Raw genomic sequence first — 11,664 nt, 5'->3', positions numbered from 1 at the left:
TAGCCATAGATTTACTGACGTAACGTTTAGGAATAAGGTTAGGTTTAGCCATAGATTTACTGACGTAACGTTTAGGAATAAGGTTAGGTTTAGCCATAGATTTACTGACGTAACGTTTAGGAATAAGGTTAGGTTTAGCCATAGATTTACTGACGTTACGTTTAGGAATAAGGTTAGGTTTAGGCATAGTTTTACTGACGTTACGTTTAGGAATAAGGTTAGGTTTAGGCATAGTTTTACTGACGTTACGTTTAGGAATAAGGTTAGGTTCCATTTAGCCATAGTTTCCATTAGGTTAGGGTTGGGAAGAGGAAGGAAGAGGAAAGTCATAATTCAGATCCTGTAGGTGGGAGACAAAACGTTAAGTTACTGTAGGTCGGAGACAAAACGTCCAGAAAAGGAAAGGTTAGATGAAGCTTTGCTACCGGCAAGCTGTTTTTGTGTAGGTTTTTGTTCAATAGCTATAGAATGACTAATTTTGTTTTATGTAAGCAGTCTCTAGCTCTGTGTACTTAAATATGTATCGATGGAGTGTCTTGTTATGCACATGACTGTATAGGGTGTTCTGTGTATACAATGCATGTAGCCTATACTGTATTTGTTTTAGGGTGATGTGATGCCATTCTTCTGTGCCCAACTGTATCTTTTGCCATTGCATCTGTACCCTCTGCTGCTGTGCTGTCTCTGGCTCCTGCAGCAGGGATATCCATCCATCTAATATCAGAGGTTCTCAAAGTGTGCTTGTAGATCTGCTCTTTTTCCCCAATAGCTAAAGTATAACATAATGCAATTTTGAAATGGGGACATTTTACATAATGAGCAGTACTTCTACGTTTGGGTTCACAGTTTGCTTCAGACGGTCTCCGTGTGAATCTCAGCCTCGGTGTGTTGGTGCCAAGTGGGACCAGAAATAAATGGAAAAACTAAGCTAAGATTTTAATGATAATAAAACAATATGAATAGGAAAAGGATACCGTTAGTTAGTTTTACTGATTCCAGGCCGGAATACATCATTGGTCATGTGAATAAACATGCTCTGCAACATGCAGACAGCCCATCTGACCCTTTCTAGATGTTCAAGTGAGTCCTGATCCCGAAAAGAGGATCCATATCTAGAATAATATGGAATATGAAGTGTTCCCCCTTCACACAATATGACCGGAAGTCCCTGGGTGACTCACACATAAAAGATGTCGGATACAAGTCAGGCTTTAATGCGTGAAAAATCGTAAAGTAAATGAAGCATTTAACTATAAGCTCACCAAACACTGAATGTTCAAACACACAAAATCAGTGTTGTTTTTGGCAGCAAATTTTGATTTTAGTTTTAGTCATCTCTTGTCCACTATAGTCCCTTCCTAACATTTTAGTCTAGTTTTTATAGTTGTTGACAAAATTGTCAGTATATTTAGTCTTAGTTTTAGTCATCATAGCTCCGTTTTCATTTAGTTTTCTTCAGTGGAAAAAAGGTAGTCGACGAACATTTTTCGTCTTCGTTTTAGTCGACGAAAACAACACTGACACAAAATGAGCAACTGTCAGAAATCGAGGGGTATTTATTAACAGTGTGGAGGTTTATATATAATAAAACAAAGCCGTGAACTTCATCTACGTTCCTTACTACAAAAAAAAAAAAAAAAACGTCTTTATGCCACAGTCTGTTTTTTTACTATTAAACAATAGACCTTGTTGTTATAAATTGTCATTCATAAATCTTGGTTGTTATATAAATTCATAAAACGATTGTTTTGAGGAAAATGAGATGAAAAAGGTGATATTATATGCAAAATAGAAGCTTACAAAAATACACTTGTTTTCATGAAGAACATTTTTGAAAAAATGCAGTCAAATATTGACCAATATGTTTTTCTTTACATACCAAGATAATAAAAATGTGGTCTAATATCTAAAAAAAAAAAAAAAAAAGAAAATAAAAAGTTTTTTTTTTTATTCTTTTCATATTTTCTTTAAAGCTTGGGTTCTACACAGCCTTAAAAACATGTATAAAGGAAGATAATGTCGCCCCGTTCACATATCATTTAGGGTGAGACGTTATCTCTCCAGTCAAGATATAAGCATGACTTAAGCCCGCGTCGTCTACCTTTAAAAAAAAAACAAAAAACTGCCAATTTACAAGCTCAAAACATCCGCACATTCGCCGAGCTTGCATATCGGCCGTTTTGCCGCGCGCGACGCCAGGCATACGACAAGAGCATATAAAAAATAAAATAAAAAAGTCCGAGTCCACACAAAGTGTTCTGTAAGCCGAGGGCGCTTTGAGACGTCATGTCCAGGAGGGGGCGCTGTGGGACATCATCATGTCCGGAGATGCACTCGCAAAAAACGCAGAGTTTGACGACGGCCGCCACAACGCGTCAACTGTGCTCTGACTTCCGCTCATCTTCTACGCCAGGGGGGGGGGGGGGGGGGGGTCTGGGGGGACCCCCAGAGGGGTCCTTGGTGGCGTTCCAGGGGGTCCCCCCTTCCTTCCCAGCTAAATGATAGTTTTGGACACCAAATTGGACCCTCATGGGGTTCTGTAACTCTTGTGTACAAATGGAAATCTGTACATTCTCAAGAGTTCAATTAAACTTTGATTTTACAAATATCATTTGGGGGTCCCAGAGATAGAAATGACATTAAATTGCGGGGGGGGGGGGGGGGTCCTTTAAATGAAACAGGTTGAGAATCACTGCTAGGAGCCGTAAGGATCTTCTCTTATGGGGGGTCCCTGGGGGTCCCTCCCTGGCATATATATATTTTCAAATGGGGGTCCGCAGGGCTGATGAGTGTCAATTTAGAGGTCCTTCAAAGCGAACAGAGGTAGGAGAGCAGACCACGAGTAGGGAGGTGCTGACCACGGGGAGAGGTTCACACAGCTCGTAGTCCCCATGGCAAAAAAAAAACACTTTTTATTTACCAACAAGCAGGTTGGCCTTCATAAGTTAAAAACTCATTTATTTAGGTTACATTTTATCTTGTAAAGGTTTACTTTTAGTTTGACAATCACTGTTTTTGTCAATTTATGTTTCTGCTCTTATACTCTTTGTTGTGTTTGCTCCTTTGTGCCTGTTTTAACTTGATTGTTTATATTGTTGTTTTTACTGTACAGCACTTTGTAACTTTGTTTTGAAAAGTGCTCTATAAATAAAATGTACTTACTTACTTCAGGGTATGAAGAAGAAGGCAACTAGTTTGTCGAAAACGTTGGTGAATAAAAAAAGTATTTTTTCGGCATGGTAACTACGAGCTGAGCGAACCTCTCCTTTCTGTTATAAAATGTGGAGGTCTTTGACATGGAGGGACGTTTAGGGGAACCGCTGGCTTCGCTGAAACAAACCATGAGCGCGGGGGGTCGTCAGACACCACAGCCCAGAGGATCGTTATATCATATCATAAAGACACTGGCGCTCCTTTTCCAAAAGAGTTCATCAAATCGTCAGCTTTGTTTGGAGCGCCCAGGGAGCTCCGACAAAAAAAAATATATATATAAACCTGGGCGCCGAATGGTCGTCGCGCTTTGCTCGGTCGAGGTACGAAGGAAGAAATGATAGAAAAGCACGACAGACAAGACGAGGAAACGGCTCAAATAAAAATGGCTTTCTGTGGACAAGGAGCCCTAAATAAAACCCTTTCTGTGGACACACAAGGAGCCCTAAATAAAACCCTTTCTGTGGACACACAAGGAGCCCTAAATAAAACCCTTTCTGTGGACACACAAGGAGCCCTAAATAAAACCCTTTCTGTGGACACACAAGGAGCCCTAAATAAAACCCTTTCTGTGGACAGGGAGCCCTAAATAAAACCCTTTCTGTGGACACACAAGGAGCCCTAAATAAAACCCTTTCTGAGGACACACAAGGAGCCCTAAATAAAACCCTTTCTGTGGACAGGGAGCCCTAAATAAAACCCTTTCTGAGGACACACAAGGAGCCCTAAATAAAACCCTTTCTGAGGACACACAAGGAGCCCTAAATAAAACCCTTTCTGTGGACAGGGAGCCCTAAATAAAACCCTTTCTGAGGACACACAAGGAGCCCTAAATAAAACCCTTTCTGTGGACACACAAGGAGCCCTAAATAAAACCCTTTCTGTGGACACACAAGGAGCCCTAAATAAAACCCTTTCTGTGGACACACAAGGAGCCCTAAATAAAACCCTTTCTGTGGACACACAAGGAGCCCTAAAACCCTTTCTGTGGACACACAAGGAGCCCTAAAACCCTTTCTGTGGACACACAAGGAGCCCTAAAACCCTTTCTGAGGACACACAAGGAGCCCTAAATAAAACCCTTTCTGTGGACACACAAGGAGCCCTAAAACCCTTTCTGTGGACACACAAGGAGCCCTAAATAAAACCCTTTCTGTGGACACACAAGGAGCCCTAAATAAAACCCTTTCTGTGGACACACAAGGAGCCCTAAAACCCTTTCTGTGGACACACAAGGAGCCCTAAATAAAACCCTTTCTGTGGACACACAAGGAGCCCTAAATTAAACCCTTTCTGTGGACAGGGACCTAAATAAAACCCTTTCTGTGGACAGGGACCTAAAAATCAGGCGTTTAAAGAAGGAATAAAGAATGGTGTACAGTAACACGGTACACACGCAGTATAAAAACACTCGCACCTTTCTTTCCATTCTTCTTCTTTTTGTTTTAATGACCGGTTCTGGTCACTAGCGAGAGCGGCTGGGACTGGGTTAAGGCATGGTGGTGGTGTTGGTGTTGTTGGTGGTGGTGGGGGTGGGGGTGGGGGGCGCCACCACCGCTCGGCACCGATTGGCTAACGGAGGAGGAGGAGGAGGGGGGATGGGGGGGGTTGGGGAGAGGAGGGAAGGGGGGACGAGAGGAGGTGAGGAGGGGCAGCGCCGTGGGGGGGGTCTTCCGGCCGGTCGAACACGACAACACGTGGGAGGAAGAGGAGTAAGAGGAGGAGGAGGAGGAGGAGGAGGAGGAGCGGGCCAGAGGAGGAGGAGGAGGGGGGGCCCCTGAGATCTTGGCGTTGTTGTTGGAGGAGGAGGACATGAAGGAATGAGAGTGGCCCCCCTGGTGGTGGTGTTGGTGGTGGGGGTCCCGGTGGGGCTTGGTGGTGAGGGACAGGGGCTGCACCTGCTCCGTCTGATGCTGCTGCTGGGTGTAGTCGGCAGCGGTGGTGGAGGCTGGGGTGGTGGAGGCGGAGGCGGTGTGCTCGGTGTGCGTGGGCGCCGGGGCCGCCGGCGAGGCCAGGGCCGTGGTGGGCGTGGCCGGGGAGTCCAGGGAGGAGGCGGGGCTGGCCTGGGACAGGTGCGTGTGCGTCAGGTGAGGGTGGTGCTGGTGGTGTTGGTGGTGTTGGTGCTGCTGGTGTTGGTGGTGTTGTTGTTGGTGGTGTTGGTGGGGCTTCTCCTGAGGCGCGGCGCAAGGCCTCTTGGGCTGCGGTGGGAACGCCTCCGGGGACGCTGAGGGCGGCGAGGACAAAGCGTTTTTTGGAGTGAGTTTCTTTTCTGTTTTTTTTATGGCTTTTTATCATAGACTGTAAAAAATATGGACAAAGCGTTCCGCGGGTCTAACATGAACGTAAAATGAAGCCTGTCTCTATGTGTCAGTCCTTGCCATGGAGGCAGCCATCTTTCTAGATCCGTTTGGGCCCAGCTGGCCCATTGGCTGGCCCAGACAACGAGGCGGGACTTCCCCCTTCTTCTTCGTTGGTTTTTATTTTGACTCGAGTGGGTGGGGGATCCCGTTCATAGACTGTAACGGTAGCCACGCCCCTCAGAACATGCGCAACTTTATGGTCATTTCTTTTATAAATGGGACCATAATTTTCCAAAAAGAATATTATGACATTAGAAATAAGACTTTAAACTAGTGACTGGAAGCAAAAAGTATTCATGACCATGTTTATTAAGGTAATACAGTCTAGGTGAAGTTGGGCCCAAATACATGGACTTCTATGGGGCTATGGGTTTTTCTGGGTCCAGTGATAGCGCCACAACAGGCCATTATATGAACTTTCATTTCCTTAGTGGCTTCACAAAATATCTGTCTGACTGCCCCCCTGCTTTTTATGCTAGTTCCCGCGGCTCGCTGTTAAACCCATTTAGACCTGAGGACGGCGTCTGTGTCACCGTCCCACGTAACCACTTTTAACCTTTTTTTTTTTTTTTTTTACTTTAGCTGTTGAAAAATAGCAGATCTTGTGTCAGCTCGTACAAGTTTGTAGATCTGCTAAAAGATCTGGAACGTGTGGCGCAAATCTTTGCATATCCTGGTATGGTCTTTCACAGCGAACATTTTAAACTCATTTATCCTGCGATCCAGCGATCCGACACAGGGGTTAAGGGGGTTGACACTATGGCAGGTAAATAACATGTTGGGGCATGTGGAGTTTGCCCCAAACTGCAAGTGCACATTTGAGTGAGGAGTCTGCTATAAACACAACACCAGATACATAGCTAGATAGCTATAAACACAACATGAGATATATAGCTAGATAGCTATAAACACAACATGAGATATATAGCTAGATAGCTATAAACACAACATGAGATAAATAGCTAGATAGCTATAAACACAACATGAGATATATATAGCTAGATAGCTATAAACACAACATGAGATATATATCTAGATAGCTATAAACACAACACCAGATATATAGCTAGATAGCTATAAACACAACATGAGATATATAGCCAGATAGCTATAAACACAACAAAACTGTCAGCATCATTAGAATCTGGTGTCAGGTCTTAATGGGATATATATATACATGCTATGTTTCCACTAGCTATATTCCTACTAGCTATGTTTCTACTAGGCCTTATTTGCTACCATTTGACTGTTTGCGGTGTATCTTTTTTTACAACTTTAAACCTGCCATCTCCATTTTGGACATGCTTACGTTACGAGCAATATTTCATAACTACATAACATGTGCAAAATACTGTAAACGCTTTCATGCAATCTTACCTTCTGGTATCATGTCAGTCTTCACATTAATATCCCTCTTTCTCTTCTTCCTCTTACCCTGCATACAAAATTGTAAACTTTATATTAGAGCTGGAACTCGATTAAAAACATTAATCTAATTAATCAGAGGCTTTGTAGTTAATTAATCTCGATTAATATCAATATTTAACCCGAGAACAGTGAGAAACCTTTTTTTTTCAAATGTTTTTGGTATCCCAGTGAATAGTGACTACGGGATTCCACTAATTTTCAACATTTTACTGTCATTAATATACCTTAGAGTTGTTGTGTGGATATAATAAAGTCCCCCCCATTCTGTGTTGCCTAGAACTGGAGGTATGAAAAAAAATCAGTAACATTATGAAGTACATCTCAGTGACATCACGAAAGAAAAATGTACTTCATAATGTTACTGTTTTTTCTCAGACCTTCAGTTCTATAGGCAACACAGAATGGGGGGACTTTTTATTATTTCCAGTGCACACAACTCAATAGAGCACCGAAGTCTGACGTCACTTTCAGTAGAGGGCGTCAGTCCCCAGGTTCATGTATTTGTTTAGTTGCATTGAAATCCCCATTGAGGCGATTTTAGATTGCTTCATATAACAACTGTGTTTGAAAAATAAACATGTCACCCCGGCCGCTTCACTCATATGGATATGAAGAATCAACTGACTGAGAGAAAACGCTAATGTTACTGCTGCTGAATTAGTTAGATTTTCGCTAGAAGCAGACTGTATCATATATGAGTGACTGACTGTTGCAAACGATACAGAGACACCTCCCTGACAATAACGCCGAGACAGCTTGTTTATTTTTGGATAAAACGTATATATATATATAACGCTTATAGTAGACGATATTAAGATCACCCCATGTTATTCTCCATAGAGAAATTACTTCCGCGGGAAACCAGGGGAATCGAAGGGATGAGCGAGTTACGTCAGGACTTCGGTGCTCTATAGAAAAATGCGTTTGATTCCAACAGTGATATATAGGCAGGCAGTCCTCTGGGGAGCAGAGTGGCATTCCCACTACGGCGTGCGTTTAGGGTTAGAGACCGAGTTGGTATTGAACGCGTCGGAATGGCAGGCTTCGGAATGCCAGTGTGTGTAAACCGCCAATCTGATGGGGCGGCGGTGGCTCAGCGGTAGAGTGCCTGGATGGGAACCGCAAGGTTGCCAGTTCGAACCCTGTGGGCTCCCCCAGAGTTACTGTCGAAGTGTCCTTGAGCAAGACACTGAACCCCTAATTGCTCCCGATGTGCTGGTTGGTGCCTTGCATGGTTTCCGCTGCCATCGGTGTATGAACGGGTGAATGTAATGCACAATCTATGTAAAGCGCCTTGGATAAAGGCGCTATATAAATGCACCATTTACCATTTGTGACGTCGGACCTGCTCAATAAGTGCACGAGACAGAGAGAGATATTTTTATTGTTATCTAATTGTTTGCTATAATAATCTTTCCTGCATCCCCTTATAATATTTGTTAACTTATTTTTACATTTTTTATATTTATCTTCTGCCTCTTTAGTTCTTCTTTTAATACATTCTCTATACAAAGTGTTTTTCTTTTTGCATGCATTTTGTAATCCTTTAGTAATCCACGGTTGGTCAATATAATTTCGTTTTCTGTTATACTGTTTAAGCTAGTGGACAATTTTTATCAAATAATACACTGAATATCTTTAAGAAGTTATCATATGCACTATCAATATCATTTTCTGTATATATAGATTCCCAAATCTTGTGCATTTAGATCATTCTTAAGTGCATTGATGGCATCATCCGTTCTTACTTTTCGTACAGCTGCAAATGTTGGTGAGTTTAACGTTGTTTTAATGCAAACAGACAGGACTTTTCTGTGTGGATGAATGAGCTGTCAAAAGGACAGAAAGTAGTTTTTTTACCACTCAGTGGGCGTTCCCACATAACTTACGGGTACGATGATGTCACATTCTTAAAGTGAACGGCACATCGAGTGGCAAAGCAACATGCAAAGTGAGTTTAACATTGTTTAATGTTGTTTAATGCAATCAGACAGGACTTTTCCGTGTGGATTTAGGGGCTGTCGAGGCCAGAAAGTCGTTTTTTTTGCCACTCGGTAGGCGTTCCTGCATAACATCCGGGTTCGTTTGACGATGAAGTCACGACGTGCATCATACCCTCTATTACGGTGGTCCTTGAAATGTAAGAGCTTGAGAAGCGCTGGTGCAGTAATTCTATACCAGACGTGAAGGCCAACATATAGAACATACTATATACGCTCCGGATCCCAGAGCTAATCCAGTTCCCGTGTTGTGTTAGCGTGTGAATAACGTGTATATCCCATTCTGAACGGGAACCCATTTTGGTGTTAGCATCATGTCATGCTTTAGCTATTGAAAAATAGCAGATCTACAAGCTTGTAGGTCTGCTATTTTTGAAAAATCGAAGAACGACGAACGAAAATTTTTAGAATCTGATCTCAGGTCAGAATGGGGTTAATCAGACCAGTGTGTGTCCCAGTGGGAAACCTCGTATGAATCTGATCTCAGGTCAGAATGGGATATACGGCAGTAGAAACGTGAAACTCACGTAGTTGTCTCGGGCTGACCAGCCGGGGTAGAGCTGGGAGTGCAGCTGTCTCTCCTTGCGAGCCATGTCGTAATACTTAGCCTGCTCCTCGCGGGTCAGCGAATGCCACTGGAACACAGATGGGAAAAATACACTGTCAGTTATATATAAAAATACACTGTCAGTTGCAGTATATCACAAATGAAGACAATAAGAAACCTGATTCACACAGCAGCAAAAGATGCAACGCTTTGTTGAGGTTGCAGAGAGTCTATTTCCAGTGTGCGACACCGGCACACTAGCAAGTATAATCGCTGCGATATTTGGGGCTTGATTAGAGAGAGGGAGAGAGAGAGAGAGAGAGAGAGAGAGGGAGAGAGAGATACAGACACTCGGGCCCCTTTCCAACCGGTTGGTTCAGTTCTTTGTGGTTCTTGAGCTCCAAAACTGTAACGTTAATTATGAATTGAGTGTAGCAAAACCATACCTGTATATTAGATTAGTTATCATGACATATTATGACACTGACCCCGGTTGATCATTTACACGAAGACAATGATTTATTGTATTACAAATGTTACATTATAACATAATAATAATTCGACCGTTTTTGCTCTTTATTTGTTCGCTCTGGTGTCGTATTTTGCAGAGATTCGCAGGCGAACTGCAACATGCAATATTTCGCATTTTCAGATCGCTTATTCGCATCGCGTCGCTAATTCGCCAGTGTGTAATGACCTTAAGAACCAAAAGAACTGAACCGGTGGAAAGAGGGTCTCTCACACACACACACACGCACACACACACACACAGTCACACAGTCACACACACACAGTCACACACACACAGTCACACAGTCACACACACACAGTCACACAGTCACTCACACACACACACAGTCACACACAGTCCCACGCACACACACACACACACACACACACACAGTCACACACACACACACACACACACACACACACACACAGTACTGACCCTGCGGCCCAGGATCTGGTTGATGGCGGCGCTCTCCTTCAGCGTGCACTCAGACACCACCTTGGCCCGTTGCTCCTTCATGTACAGCATGAAGGCGTTCAGGGGCTTCTTCACGTGAGGCTTCTTGTCCTCCTCCTTCTCCTTGGGGGCCGGCGGCGGGGCCTTGCTACAGACACACAATACAGACACACATACACATGAGAGAGAGGCTACAGACACGATACAGACACACATACACATGAGAGAGGCTACAGACACACACACAGACACACATACACATGAGAGAGGCTACAGACACACATACAGACACACATACACATAAGAGAGGCTACAGACACACATACATGAGAGAGGCTACAGACAGACACATATATACACATGAGAGAGGCTACAGACACACACACATATATATACATGAGAGAGAGGCTACAGACATAGACGTAGCGTGCCACTCGGTGGCGCGCTACGAGCTTGTAGATCTGCTATTTTTCAATAGCTCATAATTGTTTAAGACACCAAAAAGGGGTTCCCGCCCAATATGGGTATCAGAGACGCTGCTGAGTGACATTCTCTCTGTGTCATGATTCCAGGACATGTGTCTGATAGGCTTGTGATTGTAACATAACTGCACTCATAATGTTTGTGCATTTTCCTTTGTGTGGACATAAATAAATTCTTAAAAACGTGTAGGATGTCAAGTCTAGTATCATAAGGTCTCTGCTGCCACCCAGTGGTTAGTGTGAATTAGCTGAATGTGGATCAAAGTGTTGGGCACTGAGGTAACATGCACCAAACCAGGACCGTTAATCACTTAAAATCTGACACAAAGAAAACCTCCCAGTGATGGAAAGAAAATGGCTATTTTTGCTACTGGACAATTTCTTTGACTGTTAGACTTCAGTGGACAGCCACCACTGTTTCTTTGACTGTTAGACTTCAGTGGAGGCTCAGCCACCACTGTTTCTTTGACTGTTAGACTTCAGTGGAGGCTCAGCCACCACTGTTTCTTTGACTGTTAGACTTCAGTGGAGGCTCAGCCACCACTGTTTCTTTGACTGTTAGACTTCAGTGGAGGCTCAGCCACCACTGTTTCTTTGACTGTTAGACTTCAGTGGACAGCCACCACTGTTTCTTTGACTGTTAGACTTCAGTGGACAGCCACCACTGTTT

At 43.4% G+C, this 11,664-nt stretch overlaps 1 protein-coding gene across 2 annotated transcripts in view; it reads right to left on the bottom strand.

Annotated features, from left to right (window-relative positions):
* Positions 1-4,358: 4,358 nt before the first annotated feature.
* Positions 4,359-11,664, bottom strand: part of LOC308317103 (transcription factor 7-like 2) — a 41,646-nt gene continuing 34,340 nt past the window's right edge. The window contains exons 9-12 of one of the 2 annotated variants that reach the window (XM_080765902.1): positions 10,495-10,660; positions 9,526-9,633; positions 6,948-7,005; positions 4,359-5,437 (exon numbers count right to left, since the gene is read on the bottom strand). In XM_080765902.1, the coding sequence (XP_080622028.1) occupies positions 4,656-5,437; positions 6,948-7,005; positions 9,526-9,633; positions 10,495-10,660 (1,114 nt within the window). In that variant the 3' untranslated portion in view covers positions 4,359-4,655. The remainder of the gene's footprint in view (positions 5,438-6,947; positions 7,006-9,525; positions 9,634-10,494; positions 10,661-11,664) is intronic. The other variant, XM_080765903.1, reaches the window with a different exon arrangement.

The sequence above is a fragment of the Protomyctophum bolini genome (genome assembly GCF_963924005.1).
Source record: "Protomyctophum bolini genome assembly, chromosome: 6".
In the NCBI taxonomy this organism is placed as follows: Eukaryota; Metazoa; Chordata; class Actinopteri; order Myctophiformes; family Myctophidae; genus Protomyctophum; species Protomyctophum bolini.
The sequence above is the reverse complement of the archived record's forward strand: the minus strand, read 5'-3'. Positions and strand labels throughout refer to the sequence as shown.